The sequence below is a fragment of the Clinocottus analis genome, unplaced genomic scaffold (genome assembly GCF_023055335.1).
Source record: "Clinocottus analis isolate CAN_PGR_092001 unplaced genomic scaffold, fCliAna1.0.p SCAF_3, whole genome shotgun sequence".
Classification (NCBI taxonomy): Eukaryota; Metazoa; Chordata; class Actinopteri; order Perciformes; family Cottidae; genus Clinocottus; species Clinocottus analis.
In genome coordinates, this window is record NW_027176042.1 from 11163588 (window position 1) to 11180881 (window position 17294).

The 17294-nt window shown below is 40.0% G+C and overlaps 1 protein-coding gene across 1 annotated transcript in view; it reads right to left on the reverse strand.

Annotated features, from left to right (window-relative positions):
* The window catches only part of slc2a9l2 (solute carrier family 2 member 9, like 2), a 71731-nt gene that overhangs the window by 22631 nt on the left and 31806 nt on the right, over window positions 1-17294 (reverse strand). Inside the window, exons 10-11 of the mRNA XM_068594220.1 lie at window positions 11885-11986; window positions 11342-11417 (exon numbers count right to left, since the gene is read on the reverse strand). Of these exons, the coding sequence (XP_068450321.1) occupies window positions 11342-11417; window positions 11885-11986 (178 nt within the window). The remainder of the gene's footprint in view (window positions 1-11341; window positions 11418-11884; window positions 11987-17294) is intronic.

Here is a 17294-nt window from a genome sequence, read left to right on the forward strand (position 1 = left end):
AGAGAATCCCTTGGAGGGCATTGTTCATAAAAGCTTAAAAGGCAACCAGGGTGGGGACAAGCCAGCAGGCATCACCACATACACATCGGCGGTTCAATCCCCGGCTCCGCTAATCCATGTCAATGTGTCCTCGGTCAAACACTTAACCCCAAAAATTGCTCCGGTACCTATGCCTACGATTTGTATGAATATGGCATCAGTGTATGAATGGGTCCTCATGTAACCCAAGATCAATTCAACTCTCAATACCTTTGTAAATGAATCGCTGTCATCTGTAGTTCATGTTTATACTTTCAGACATAAGCCCTGAAAACTGAAAATGTCTGAAAAGTAAGGCTGTATTGAAAGACTGCTATGAAATGGCAATGTGCTGAAGGGCTTAAAACAATCATGTGTATATAAATTACTCATTCAGTGTTACCTTGAACTCCTGAAGAAAACTTAGAATCCGCATTTTACTCAGATGTTGTGTAAAACTGATACAATACAAAAGCAGAACCCTCAGTCATTCTTTCCACCAAAAGAAAAACTTGCTCCAGCTGGTTAAGGAGTGTGTGGGATGAATCCAAAAGTGAGGATGTCTCAAGTCAACTAGCAAATGTTTCGGACCCAAAGGAGGATAAATATTTCCCTGCAGAAGACGTGCTGCTGACAGAAAATCAATGTCACAGTTCTAAAAAATGGGTGAGGAAAACATTGTTTCCTGCTTTTTAGTAAAGTCTGGATACACAAGGGGAATATTACATAAGCCTGTCTGAAAGGAGACATTGGCCATGAGAATCACAGCAATGTGAGGGGGAAACGAGGCGATCAGGACTCTGGTCCTCAAATTCATGTTTTTTTTTTTTTTTTTACAGTTAATGTCTATGTGGCAAAGTGCACATTAAAATAGGCACTTGATGGTTTCACTTATAAATCTAAATCATATATTATTCAAACCGCGTGCAGTATGGCAAGACAGGAATATTAAATAGTGTGGAAATTATTTTATTTTGTTAAATTAGGTGATATACATGATGATGATTAGAGCCACCAAACAGCTCCTCTCACATCTTCGATCCCCGTGTATTTTGCTTGTGGCGACTACAAAGCAGCAGATGCCCCTCTTGTCAAGGCGGGTTCACTTCTCACCTCTCCTCTCATTACCTGCTAACCCTCCCACCAGCAAGTCCGGCTGCCCAATTATTTTGTTTCCACAATCCCACATGAAACGCGAATCATCTTGTTCAGTCGACTTCCGTCTTGTGCTCTCGGGCCAGTCTGTCAGCACTTTGTAAGCCCCTATATTCATCCCATCTATAAGATCTGGCCGTCAATCATGACGGTATGTAACAGCTCAGCTCCACACCGTCCTGAGTGGTGTTCATTCTGTGTGTGTTTGTCACTAATTATCTCAAGTCATTTCAGATCCTGCTCCACGCCCCGTTCTCTCTGTCGCTCACTACCTCCCCACTAGCCGTCATTCCCTTCACCTGGTCCTCATGCCCGTCACCTGCAGCTCATTCCCTTGTTAGTCCCTCACTACTTAAGTCCCCTCTCTTGCACGTGTCCTCTGCCAGATTGTTTGTGTTCCGACAAAGCGCTCCAGTACAGTCCTTGTGTTTTCTCTTGCGCTCCTGCTCCTTGAGTAAAGTCCTTACCTTCAGTATCTCTGTCTGGAGTGTTGCGTTTGGGTCACGTGACACACTAGTTGTGGAGATTAGCTGGTCTCCTCGATCCAATAAGCACAACTAAACGATTACATCGCTCGTCTATTATCTTGCTGCCATCTTTTTAAGTGCGACTCTCTCGACTTTCAGTTTATTCATGTTTGTGTATTGCGATAAAACAGCTGTGATTGACTTTATTTCCTTTCATAACTTCAGTAACGTAAAACATTTTCCACCACCACGATTTAAAAAAGGTAATAAACTTCAGGATGGTCCCTACCTTCTTTACAGAGCGGTGTCACTTATTCTCAAAAGAGAAGTGTACTCTCAGCTGAGACAGTGTATGAAGCAAGTCCTACTCTGAAGACGTAGCATTCTCAGTAGAGTTCATCAAACAGAACTTTGTTTTTGGTGGAAAGCTTCATAAAGCTGAGTCGAAGTCAGGTTAATTCTTGATTATGATGTAACTTTATATATATGTTTATCTGACTCTGCTTATTCAATGCCAAACATGTGTTGCAAGTAGAAACCCAATGTGCTCTGGAAAGTGGGGAAAGAAAGAGCAGACGATGTGTTGCATTAGGTTGGGGATCTAATGGTAATGGATAAAATACACTTTTAAAAAGGTGCAAAGAAATTTAATTGGGAACAAAAGCTTTCAAATAAATGTAATGGAGTAAAATGTTTCCTTCTGAAATGAAGTGGAAGTATACAATGGTAGATAATGGACACACTTAATTGTGCTTAATGACGCTCTTGTGCAGATGAGTGTACATGTACTTTACATAAGTGTATGTGACATCGAAACTAAGAATTAGCTTAAAGTTTCTTATTAATGAACATCCATTATCTGAACCGCTTATCCTCATTAGGATTGCGGGGCGCTGGAGCCGATCCCAGCTGTCAGAGAGCAAAGGCAGGGTACACCTGGACAAGCTGCCAGTCCATCACAGGGCAGACGTATAGACAGACAAACATTCACAGCATGTATTTGGACTGTGGGAGGAAGCCGGAGAACCCACGCTGCCACGGGGAGAACATGCAAACTCCACACAGAAGGACCTGCTAGACCAGTATCCGAACCCCACCCAGACCGGGATCCCAACCACAGACCCTTTTGCTGTGGGGCGTCAGTGCTAGCCACTACACCACCGTGCTGTTAATGAACAGCTCTCTGTAATGTGCAGGAGATGTTCAAATACTGCAAATTTTAACAAACTGCTGGTAGCTTTATGAGCTCAATGAAAATCCTTGCCATGGCACGATTCAACTCTTTGAGGGAAAAACAGCAAATACAGAAATAATTTGCTTGGACAGCTAAGTTGCTTTTTCAAACATCAGTTGACTGTCAAAAGCAATTAAGTGTTTTATTTAAATCATGGGAAAAAATATTTTGATGGAAAAATGTATTCAAGAATAGGGAAAACAAAACCAGAGCAAAATTTGCATCTTGTGATCGACCTGTTAACAGAGGACCAAGCCATACGGTTTCCATAAGAGAACAATTATCCCTGAACAACGTGCTTCTCGTGACAGCCTTTTGTCACGAGTCAGTCGTCAGTGTGAAACAGTTTATCTGAAGCCCGAAAGCACTGAACTTTGTTGACTTCCTTTAATTATAACTACAATTAACACAAATTATCATATCTTTTGTGTGCTTGTACTAATATCTAAGTGATATGAATAAAAAATTCCAAGCGCACGTGTGATCTGGAAGTAGAACATTCATTGTGTGCGTTGTTGAGTCGGACCTCTCAGAAGAGGGTTCAAATACAGCATGGGGCCGGTTTCGCTTTTTCTCTTCTGATCGTCTTTGTGAGACTAAACAGCCAGAGGAGCTCCATGTGGGCGAGCGCCGGCTGAGATCTGAAAGATGCTGAAGTGACAGATTTTAGAATGTATTTTTGAAGTTTTTGTTTTAAAGTAAAGAGACCCCCAGCTTTACAAACTATACTTATAGAGCTGGAATATGTGTGAAACTGTTATGTCTGAGTGTGTTCAAAGGTTGTAATAATTAATGCAGCACTGTGTGCTGTGATCACAATTGCTTGGTAGGTGTCGGGGCAAAAGATCAAATAATCAAATAAACACAATCTATTGACAACATGAAGAGCAGCTCAGCCTTCACAGTTATTGCTGCATTGTGTTTTTTCCCTTAGTTTGCTTTCTCTTTTTTCTTGCGCCTCTTCAGCCCAACAGCCGCGATACAGAAGGACCAGATCGCACAAGAGGGAGAGAAAAGGTTAGGACAATGTACGGGTTGCTCTTTGACGCCATTTTGTTGTATGAATTCCCTAAAATTGCGACGAAAATAATTTTAAATGAATATCCAATTTATATAAACCCATGGAAGTAATTTGCTGACTATATGTGTAGGTTGTGTAGGCTCTTTGTGAAAGTGTTCGATGTAATTGGACCAGAGGTTACCGAAATGGTTAACCTCTCTCTTTCCACAGGTGTGTTTCCCAATGCATTTAAGCACGCCATAGTGGAGCCTATACTTAAAAAGACAGGCTTAAACCCGACTGACCTCAGTAATTTCAAGCCTATTTCAAAGCTTCCATTCTTGTCCAAGATCCTAGAGAAGGTGGTTTCTGAACAGTTGTCATTATTCCTGGATCAAAGTAACATCCATGAGACGTTTCAATCTGGTTTCCGTAAACACCACTCTACGGAGACAGCATTACTGAAAGTGTCCGGTGACATTATGATGTCTGCTGATTCGGGTAAATGCACTGTTCTAGTTCTCTTAGATCTCTATGAGTCACTTAGGTGACTTGGGCAAATCTGTTAAACCGAGCCTAAGAAATCTGGGTGTTGTATTCAGCAAAGATATGTCTTTAGTGCAACGCTGCAAACGGCTGACCAAAAATTGCTTTTTCCAGCTGAGGAATATCTCAAAACTTAGAAAGATGGTGTCACAAACGGATTTGGAGCTGATCATCCATGCATTTGTGTCCTCGCGGTTAGACTACTGTAATGGTTTGTTTTCTTGTCTAAACAAGAAGGAGTTGTCTCGCCTGCAGTTAGTGCAAAACTCTACAGCAAGAATTCTGACCCGAACTAATAGGACACACATCTCCCCTATCCTTAAATCTCTCCATTGGCTGCCTTTTAGGATCAATTTTAACATTCTGGTTTTAACTTTCAGAGCTTTACAAGGTCAGGCTCCACCCTCTATATGTGATTTGATCCAGCCTTACACCTCAACTCGGGCTATGAGGTCTGTGGATAAAAATCTGTTGAGGGTCCCACGTACTCTCTTCCGGACCAGAGGAGACCGTTCTTTCCAGGCTGTTGCTCTCTGGCTTTGGAACGGTCCTCTGCTCTCCCTGCGCTCCATGGCGTCTATTGACGCCTTTAAAAGGCAACTAAAGACAGTTTTATTTGTCCAGGCTTTTACTTAACTGTCCTGAGGCTGCTTTGATTGACATTCAGTTGTTTTGGCCTTTTTTATAATCTTTTTTATTTTTTTTAAGCATTTTTAAAATGTTTTATTTATTTGTACTTCTTAACTGTGTATTGTTTGTTATTATAAAGCACTTTGTGACCTTGGTCTGCGAAAGGCGCTATATAAATAAAGATTATTATTATTATGATTATTATTATTATATTGTTTACTCCTTTCCAGCAAGAGGATTGTCAAGAAAAAGCTTGCATGCCTTTGTGTATCCCACAATTCATTGAGTGGGTGGGAGGTTGAATGTGACAGACACTACAGGTGCTCAAGAGCAAAAAACTAAACTTGGTATCAAAAATACATTTTACATTTAAATAAATAAAAAAATCTCTTGTGGATCAGGAAATGAGTGCTGGTCAGAGTAATAAGCTCAAAGAATACTTGGCCACAAAGTACTTTTATCTGACTGCGCTGTCACTGTGCCTTTTTAAAGCACTTTATGAGCGCATCCTTTTTTGAGGGATTGACTCTTTATTATGATAACACTATCTTCTTTGGCTGGGAGGGCCATTCATATTAAATCAGCTTGCACTGATCCCCCTCCCTGAACAGAACTGACAATCTTGCTTTCTGAGTTTAAAAAGCAGGCTCGCCGAAGGGAAGACAAAGGGAGTGAGACACAAAAACTGGCAGCGATGTCAGTGTCAAACCTTATCTGTGAGTATTTCTACTTTGTTGTTTTGCTGATAAGCCCTCACATGAATCTGCTTGTATGACATTCACTTACCTGTAACATATACAACACGACCCATCACCCCATTACTGCCATGCAAATGATGTCTCCAGAAGAACAAGGATTGAGATTCCTACTGTGGAGGTACAACCAGCTACTGCTGCAGCTGAGTCACTGCTGTCACCCACAGCTGCAGGACCATAAAGCATGATGTAGCTGCACCGAATGTTGAGTGAGACGCAAGCTGACAATATTGTTTCCTTCGATGAGACGGCTGCCACACTGCAGACAGCATGAATCAAATATGACTCGTCTATGAAACAATCATATTGTGTGAATACATTTGCACATAAAAATTATGACTCATGCTGGATGTATCAAACGTTCAGAAGCAGCTGTTTATAACTGTAGATAGTCCACATTATGTTGATGAAAAACAATCACCCTGTGAATGGGAAGAACATTCACAAGATGTTAATTATTGTGAATTTACACAATACCGATGCCACTGAGACAAAACATTAGGAAAACTACAGCTCCAATCTTCAAAATATCAAGAACAAAAGGACACAGAAACCAAATGAGAAGTTTTTTTCCTGATGTGAATGAGGTTAGGCTCGTTTGAATTTCGCCTGGAAAAACTCTGGAAAAAAAACCTCCACTTCAAAAACTCTGAAAAAAATTGCTTTCGTCTCGCTTCTGTGCGGTTATCCTAACCTGTGAATTCACGGCCCAACAATGACGTTAACTGGGTGGAATAGTGGTTTAAAGAACCACAGATAAGTCCCTGCACACACATCTATCTTATTAAGATGACACGAATATAATATTCTGGCATTTTATGGGCAACATCACTTCACAACTGGATTAACTGAATTTAGAGCTGCAGAGCAATTCAGTCAGATTTGTAGCGCTTTATAGTAGTTAAACATTAGTAAAGCATTTAAAAACACTTAATTCATCATTTATAAAATAATGTTCCAACATGAACAGTCATTCGTAACTCATTAGTGTGCTATTCATAAACAGTTATAAATGTTTCATGCTTGATTAATAAGCATGGGTTTTTATACTTTATAAATGGTGGATTCCCCATTTTGTATTAGCAAATGATAATTAAACTAGATTATAATAAATCCAGTTCTATTCAAACACTGATGATAAATATAATTGGGATTAATACAACTTTAAGCCACTCCAATGAACTGTATATGGAACTAAATAGCGCAATTTAGACATTATCGTGATGTTTGGACCTTTGCATGAGGGCATATTCTATAAATGGACCTCCTTAAATTGTAATTGAATACCACTGACATAGGGAAAGCAACTGGTCCCAATGTAATAAACAGATCAATGCATCTTTGTGGAAGTATCGGTTTCTGATGTGCCACACGGGAACAGTGACAACATGCTCAGTGTTGATACTATTTATTTATTGACAGCATACAAGAAACAGCCCTCTGAGGACTGTGGGTAAATCCAAGAGTAAAAGATTCTCACGGTCAATATTTATTGAATTCTGTCGAGTGTGATTCCTTCAACATCACATTACCTGACCAGACTGTAGAAACCAGTTGTTTCTGGTCTTGTTGATTTTTCATATAGGCACCATAATTATGTGTTTTGAAATGGCTCAGGTAGAGTGATTTTTTTTTTGGGGGGGGGTTTGACAAGGCTACAGAATCTGACCCACTCAACATGAGAGCCAGAAAGCAAGAGTTTCCAGTTAATGAGATGACAGTGTTGGCCTGCTCGAAGAAGCCTGCACATAACAAACCAAGAACTATCAAATTGAGCTCCAATATATAAATATTTTTTTCAGTTTTAAAATGTTTAAAAATATTAGCTTTTAAACTTTGGAAAGCACATGAGTTCCACTAAATTGAGAAAATGTAAAAACAGGAATGGAACTATTCTGAAACCGTATAGTGTAACTATTGCCACGTCCAAAAATGTGAAAGTTTGATCTCCATACCGTTTGCACTGCAGTCTTTCTGGTGACAGGCAAACAAATGGTTGGCTCCAGGAACCTATAGTGACTCCTAGGTACAGCCTGCAGCAGCGAAAGGACCCAATTAACCTCGAACGGACATATATAGCTCATCACTGGTTTATGTGCTTGGCAGAAGAAATGAATGGCTTTACCTCTGCAGAGAGTGGTTACACATGTCAATCATCTGACTCAAACCATCATAAAATCTGTCTACCTGTGAGAGATGTGCGAAAAATTTCTCACCTGGCCCTCCAGCAACAATCAAAAGTGCTGAGCATGTCAAAAACATCACAATATACTGGGTGATTCTTCGCATGTGAAATAACTGTGCCATACATAATTTTTCTCGTTACTTTGATATGACACTTAGTCTCAAAACCCATACACAAGGCAGGGTGCACAGCATCCATCCTCAAAAACATACTTCTGAGAGAGCATTTCTGCTAAAAACACTCGTATAACTCAGTAAAGTAACTAGGTCTTTACACATGGAACTATTGTTTAATGCAGAATCACAATCTTGTCCATGGACGTTCCCATTTGTCCAGGTCAATAAATGTATTGTATCACACATTTAGGAGGCTTCATCAATCTGCAACTGATTGGTGAAAATGTTCTCTTGACCAAACAATGTCTGGTTGCTTTGAATCCAGGACTTCACTTGTGTCGTATCAAAACGACTCCTTTTTCAATTTATTTTTTGCACTATACATAACATTTAACCATTTTTGTGTTTATCATGTAACTTCATCATAATGAATAATCTCTTTTTGCAGCAGTGTCGGACAGTCTGCTACACGCAGTCCTGGTCCAAGTTTTCCCGTGCCCCCATGCCCTTTAGAGGGCCCAGTAATACAGCCCGGGCCTCCGGCAGCGTGGCGTTGACTCTCAGCTGGGACCGTTGGAGCAGTGAGGTGACGCTCTGCTCCTCGCCAGAGGAGAAGACATTGCTGCCGGGATCAGAACTCTTCTCCTCTCGCTAGTGCTCTGACTACAGATCAAAGTGGAGCCAGATCCGTCTGAGGGACGCGGGTCGCTGCTGGAGGCCCACACTGGTGGCCCCTCTGGTGGCCCCACTGGTGTCTGAGCTGAAGAAGTTTCTGCTGAACCTGCATGGCTTTGTCTGATTTTACACGAAATCCAACTCGGGGGCACCGACGAAAAGTCTTAACAATAACGATATGGAAATGATTTTCTTGCTGTTGGTCTTATTTACTTGTGTAGGTCATATACAAGCATCTGTTTTAATTTCAGACTATTCCATAGCCGGTTGAACGTTCCTCACATTAACTTTCATTTAAAGTACAAATATATTAACGTCAAAATATAGAGGAAAAGTACAGGGCCCATTTCAGAATAACATACGCTAAATTATTTAAAATTTGATGCATTTATGTATTCATCTTAATATTGCAGGTGGGTATCATTTTAATGAATTTAGTTTATATGAACTCAAGTAAAGTGCAAGTACCTCAAGATTGTACTTCATACATGTGCATTGCACTCAACCACTGCTAGAGCACACAATAGATCTGGCCTTTTTAATTTGGTGCCAGATTGATGCCCTTCATTTTTAAAAGTACACATTTTTCTTCCTATCAAAGTCTGATCAGATCCTGTGGGAAACACTTATTTGTTCCCACTCTCCCCTATAATCCTCTCATTGGGTGACAGAGTAGCCAGTCACAAGTCCACTGCTAACTCCAGTTCAGTCCAGGACACCCTTTCTGTGAAGCTTCACAGAATAAGAGGATATCAATATATACATTGGATAACACTGCATTCAGAGCAAAATAGACTATATAGCACTCGCACTGTAAACCACACACCAATGCATCAGTTCAGTGTATTAATCCATGTGGGAATCATGTAAACAGAACCATTCATTCACATTTAGTAAACTAATTTGCTAAAAAAAGAAATCTGATTCATGTCACTAAGTTATGAGAAGCCTTTTTTTAATTGGCTGTTTTGCAGCCACACAACCATGCAAACAAGCACACACGCTGCAGTCTGCAGGTGGTAAACAGACTGCTCTTATATTGCATTGGATGGGCCTTGTTTGAGTTTTATACAGGCACTCCTGGAATATCATACCACCATCTTTCCCAGTATTGTGTCGTGATCACTGGAGAAAACATTCTTGATGTGAAGGTGTTGAAAGTGTTCTCCTGCACAAGTTTGACACTGCTCATGACAGACAAACAAATAATATGAGCCTCTCACTTGTTTTGGAGGAGCAGGCTGGATGAGAGGCACAGACTTGGTGAAATTAAATCTAATACAAACCAGGGGGATACAAAGTCACTAAAAACATACGTGAAACACACAAAACGTATATTGCCGGACCTATAGAGAACAATACCGCACACCAAAAAAAGACAATATACAGTAGTAGAATGATATACTTAAGTCTGACTTCCGTCTCATACCTGGACAAAGGTAGGTGGAGTAAAAGGCAATTAATTTTTTTCAATAAGCAGGCTATTGGCAGCGAAATGTATGAATGCAGACTTCCATCTGTACAGGAGATCTAAAGGCAGGAGGCTAATTATCCGGCAACTGAAGTGTTTTACAGAAGGTAGGAAATGGTCAGTGTCTGATTTGATACCTTTGCACTATACCAAACAAACTTACTCTATGCCCTTTAACTCATCACATCAAAAGCAATATATTTGAGTTTTGTGAAACTCTGATATATCTGGGCCATGTTAAATGCTTTCAGAGAAATTGTGGCTCCTCATCGCAAGCTCAAAGCCCCACTGGGATCGTCCTTTATAGTATGTGAATGTTCTCTTTCCCTCCCAGCCATTCACCGTCCCAAAGCAATGAGCAGCTTCATTTATTGCTATGGGTCATAAATCATCACTGTGAGGTGGAAATAAACAAGAAATCACCTCTCTTCCCTCAACGATTACCACAGAAGTGCACTTGAGCAAGGGGCCGACGATTAAAAGCTGTTGTTGCACAATAGCAGGGGGCATTCGCGGCGCTGATGTTATTTTCTTTTTCTTATCTTTATAAAAGACATGGTCACTAAGGTAAGGAACATCAAATGTGCCTCCTGCAGCATTTTGCAGATTGTTGTGATAAGTCTCCACTTTTCTCCACTTTCCACAATTCCACTGTTCTCATTTCATCCTGATACTGAGGCACTTCATTGGATTAACGCTCTCTGGAGACATTATTCAGAATGGATCATATGTGGGATGACAGCGATTGTCTCACCTTGAAACTCAAAGTCAACCAACCACCGAGATGCACTATACTCCCACTGTCCCTTGTGCATCTGCAGTGCTGTGTCTAAAAATCACCGTAAATACAGATATGTGGTCCTCTGCCAGTTTTAAAAGTGAGCACCAGAGTTGGTTTTGTCACATATCTTATTCAACGACCACTTCACTGAATTACGGCTAACTGTGAAGGACGCAATCTGACAAAAATCTGAATGGTGTTCACTCAATCTCTTGCAAGTGCAGTTTTAAGTGAAGTGGAGCACTGAGAATGGAGAGAAGAAGACAAAAGGAGAACTCTCAATCAGGTATGTGAGTCAGTGGTTTTACCTGGCCCAGAGCAAAAGGATGCAATCACTGCCAGAATACAGATGTAACTGAGGTAGGGCATCCATGACAGACTGTCCTAGATAAGAGAGTGAGAGAGATATCATATTGCAATAACCATCATCATTATCTTAGCAAAAAATCTATCTGCAGCAATTTGGCATCATAAATATATCAGGGAAATTAATGATTAATGGTGACATCCTTTAGTTCATTCAGCTTTTGTTCAAACAGACATCACCAAATGAATCCAGGAAAATGAAATCCATACATTTGTATAATACATTTCTTATTTTCTGTGCAAGTTCCAGTGCTACTTAAGCAAGTTATTTTTGTTGAAAATGTGAGAAATATCATATATATAATTTCCACGCAGAAGTGATACGCAGTGTAACAACCTGATTTCCTCAGAGTTGGAGCCCTGATGGTAATTTGCTCGCAGTATAATTGGACTGCAGCACAGAACACCCTTATGTATTGAGACACACCTTTTCGCCTGCAGTGTGCCTACAGCGAGGTCAGTGGAGAAGAGGAAAGGTGGCTCACCTGGAAATTGAGGAACACTGTGAGGAGGCTGAAGAAAATGGCCATGGCTGAGAATCCAAAGATGAGGAGTGGCTTCCTCCCGATTCGTTCTATCACTAAGCCCTGAGAAGACAAAGCAGAACAAGATTAGAGTAATCTTACAGAGGTTTCTTTACAAAGGCTGCATAAATGAAAAGCTAATTGTTTTATGAATTTCAGTGTCAGTCTCTCCAGACTGAAACATCTTAACTATTGGGAAAAAAGATTAAATAATTTTGCCATGCTGTGTCAATTGTTGTTGGGTTGTAAAATCCTTTCTATATTACATATAATGCCATCTGATGGTCCTAAAACACATTAATCTGCTCCACTAACTGGACTTTTCTGTATCATATTTGAGAGTCTCACCGGGACCTGAAGCTACACGCCCTCAACACAGCCTTTTGCGTTGCTTCATGAGTTATTTTCAGTCTGAACGCCCACTTACTTTTCAAACAACACAAAGAATTGTTTTCTTAATTACCCCTCGAAGACACACAAAGATGTGTAATCAACAAGTTACAATCTATTTGGGAGCATTTTCTCAGCTTTTTATATCATGCTGTGTGCGCCATATGGTAACAAACGTAGAAACTCATTTGAAAGCAATGATTTGCTGAAGGAAGAGCAAATCCCATTTGCTTGGTTAACCCTTCAATCTCTATACATAATGCACCATATTGTTCAAGGAATACATATATACTTATACAAAAGCATAGCATGTGGCTATTCAATAAGTCTACATGCATTTCTTACACCCAGGTGTCGCTCTACTTAGATGCACATCATAGATGCAGTCTGGAACATGAGATTCATTACTGACCAAGCTTAAGCTCCGAGTGAGCGGCAAGCAAATCCCTCACCACAACAGTTGTTCCTTTGTGGCCTCAAAGCAATAAAGTATTCAGAACATTACCCTCAAACTCCATTGAGATTTCACCAAAGTGTGGAAAAGAGGTCACTGTTATTTGTAAAATATGCACTGAGGGGCTTTTGAGTGGAAAGAGGGGTGGAAAACAAAACTTGAGGTTTTTTTGTATGTGTTGTGTTGGAGAAGTGCTTCTTTTTTCTTGCACAGTTTTACATTGGCAGCAGGTCATGACATGGATTGTTTTGAAAGGCATTGTAATTTACACTGCGCGTGTGTGTGTGTGTGTGTGTGTGTGTGTGTGTGTGTGTGTGTGTGTGTGTGTGTGCGTGTGTGCGCGTGTGTCTGGATCTTCATGAATCTCATCGCTCCCTGAAGGCATAGGATGTTTTTCTCTACAGTGACACAGACAGAAGCACACCCACACTAGCACATCAACCATCGGCAAAGCCGCAGCTTATTATGGTCTCTGAAAGTGTGTGTGTGTGTGTGAGAGAGAGTGTGTGTGTGTATTTGTTTGTGTATATATGAGCTTGTAAGCTAAAAAGTGGGGACGAAAGTAAAGTGTCTGTCGCATGTAGAAAAGTGTTTGCTATTATCAATAAGAGATTAAATGAGAAGCACGTGTTATTGTGTAAAACCTTGATTCTGTCATTCAGAGGTTCACTGCCCCGTCTACTTGACGGCTGATGATAACAGTCTCAGGATCATACTCTCATATCTCGGTTTGAATGTGGGGTTTAAACCGTCATTGTTTCATAACAGAGTGCAAATGCACTGTTTCCATGAGTGTTGACTGACAAAGGATGGTGCTATTCTCATGTCTATGTTCCACTTTCTGACAAAAAGCTAAAACTTTCACTTCAATGACTTGCGACTACAATATGCAATATGTGTTTCAACACACCGACTGTGACGCTTTGACTGTTTTTTTTCACACTGGTGACAATCAATGTCGGATTAAAATTTGAAGTCGGACTAAATTGGAAGAGAAGACTGATATGTTTGCTCCTTGGGTGGTGCCAACCATCGAGACTGCTTCACATTATCCCTGTTAATTCTGCAGTAAGAGCATAAATTAAAGTATTATTATTATCATTATTATATGGGTTACTTCCTGCAGAGAATGGGATTTGCAGATACATGTATTTGTACAGCATACAAAAGCAACTTCCAAAGGCAGAATAAGTGAGGCTAGAAAATCCATCACCATGTTTATGGTGAGGGAATGCTTCATGTTTATGAAGCATTCCCTTAGTGTTGACAGTGTGACAATAACTCTTCTTTCATTTACTTGCTACCGGGATGTCATGTTTTGTATTCCATGATCATTTGTTTGTATTTAAACTTTAACTTGCCAGACGGTTCGCCATGTGTGGGATTTAATGTGGGCTGGCACATACACCACAGTTCTTGTGTGTTCGCCCGCCGTATCGTGAAGTGTGTCGGAGTAAAAGGGCGACGGCTCAGTAGGACACGAAAAAAGGAGGCGGGAGGTCAGGGGATTTTTACATGTAGAAAAAATCCATTGTGACCGTTGATTGTTTTGTTTTTTCATCATTCAGTTTAAAAAATATGTTATGCAGCCAAAGACAATGAAACTAATTGAATAAAATGGTTAATCAGAGCTGGATAAAAGCAGAATAAACAAGTCTTGGACAGATGATTAATGATACCATCGTATTAAATGAGACACTGAATTCAAAGGCAGAATCGTGCAATACTAGGCCAATGGAAAGATATGAACAGATGCAAAGGGAAATGAGCTGATGCGGCTTGCCACCAGGCGGCGTGAATTGTGGTGAAGATGGTCAACTTCTAAACGTTTTAACACAAAGACAAAATTCAAGGTTATCTCGAGTTGTATGTCATCACTAAAAATAAAAATGGGAGCAAAAGATGAGAGATCCTGCTTGAAAAACAAGAGAAACAACTGGGGCAAAATGCATAAAACTCACTGATTATCCACTTAAAATCTGCACGCACAAAGACATGGTAAGCTTTTTAAAATCTGCCCATGTGCCTGGTTCTGTTTTATAAATCTCCATCATTATGGAACAAAGCGCAGATACATTCCTACTTTAAACTATATTTGAGATTTGACAGGAATTATAAAGCAAGAGAAGGAGACATGCCAAGATGAAATAAGTGACCAGCATGAGTGTGAATGGGGTCACACGGTATGTTTATGCCAGGGGTGTCAAACTCGTTTTAGTGAAGGGGCCACATGCTGCCCATTTTGATCTCAAGTGGGCCGGACCAGTAAAATCACAGCATAATAATGCATAATTAACAACAATGTTTCTCTATGTTTAAATCATTGGTGAAGGTTTTTAGATGATAAACTCTAATTTAAGGTCTTTCAACAATTACCTAGAAACATAAAGACCAAAAATTCAGAGATCAGCCCTCTGTTTATCTGCCTGGGTTCTCCTCTGCAGATTCCCTCGCTATGTGACACGTTTGTGACGCCACTTTCGTGACGTGATCCATGTTTAACGACTTCTAACACAATATCAGTGCTCACATGAATTGCGACTGTGGATCAATGGTTTGCATGTCCGTCTTTTAAGCAGAGGATCTGAGGTTTGAATCTCAGCTCTGCTAATTTTAGTCTTAAAATATATATATATATATATATATATATATATATATATATATATATATATATATATATATATATATATTCTTCTTCTGTTGGATTGGACATCCTGGCGGGCCGGATCCAGCCCGCGGGCCATATGTTTGACACCCCTGGTTTAAGCCGTTGGGCAATAAATAATGATATTAAGATTTATAAATACATAATAATAATAACAATTGTCTTGTAAATAATACATTTTAACAGTGGTCTTCCTCCATCCACTGTTCACATCACTGAAAAACAGTAATGCAATGAAAAGGCTGCACTGACTCATCCATCCTGTATATTTTGTACACCCACTTATTCGTGGTCAGTGTTGCTGGAGCCTATCCCAGCATGCATTATAAAAGTATACACATACTGTATTCAACCATTACGAAGAGATTTCCTCATTTGAAAACCTGTGCACTCCATGATATGGTCTTTCGATGATGAAAATGGAAGCGGTAAGGTTGGTGGAAACATTTGCCCTTGTGTTGGAGGGGCAAACGTATGGCACGAGCAGCTGTAAGGTCCCCTTAATGAGCTACTCGGGACAGAAGGTGTTAAATTAGCTCGGGAGCAGATAACACATTAGTTTGTTGTGTTTTGAGGACGAGCCATCGCCAGCTCATCTAAATAAAGTTACACTGTGGCTATTGTGGAAATAAAGCACAGCTTTTGATCAATTATCACTTTAACCAATGATCGCCAGGACCTGTGGAGGTCATCTTCTTTGCATTACAGCCAGTATATATGTCAGTTAGATCATCTGCTCTTTTTTTAATGTAATTTTCTAGGGTAATGGTGCAAAGTGACAGACCTGGAGGGCATAATTCATGCATGTGTTGAATAAAAGATATGTACTTTTCTTCTTTTTGACATGCAAGGAAAGGACACAAATCCTCATAACGATTTATATAAAGAAATCCCCTTTTTTTCACGCGTGGTACAGTCGCCCTGATCATATTTAATATCACATAGTCAATTACGAAGAAAAGCACCAAATACACTGATATTTCTACAACCAATCAAAGGGATCTCCTGAGTAGCGCGGAGCGGTGGCTGATCGTACCGTGCAAGCACTGAATGTGAGTGAGTCTATAAAAAGCCTTCTAGGACAAAATGCACAAGAATAGTGGGTCAGTGGGAAGTGCTGTCAGGTCAAGACATTCTCACAATACAGTGACTTCATACAATGACCTTCAAACTCTGATGCTGCAGGTCCCCGTCGAGCAGAGGTTTTAGATGTGTCACAGACCAAGTGTCAGCTTCCGCTTGTCACATGCATAGTGTCTTTTCAAAACAGACTTCTGTGTTCACAGGAAACATACATATTTCCCCTGTCACATGCATACAAATGCTTTTTAAAATACATTTACACATTTGTTTACTTAGTTTTTGGGATTTACTTGCGCAACTAAGCCAAGCTTAATTTCCCGATGGAGCATACCAGGTAACACAGTGTCTTCTGGGTGCTCCCAAAACCAATTATCACCAAACTACAAAATGCAAAAACATAGGTAATCTTTCCTGAGACTTTGCAGGGGAACGCTTAGCTTTCCATTGTGAGTGTTTCTTCCAATTCCTTTGGAGAAAGAAAAAAAAACTGTATGTATATGCCAAAAACTAAGTATTTGCAGCTTTGTGTGGTGTAAAGACATTACTGATGGAATAAGGTCAGAGCTACAGCTAAATGCATATTGTGGTGTATTAAGAAGTGAATATCCCAGGATTTGGGGATTAAACCTCAACATTGAGATGTTTGCTACAGAAATTAAAGTTTAAAGCCAAATGTAGAGTTTGATTTGAATATCTTAATATCTTAATATTTGAAGCTCCTAAAAGACAAAATCAAATTATTCTTCCTCACCAGATGTACATGAACATGAGGCTCATGC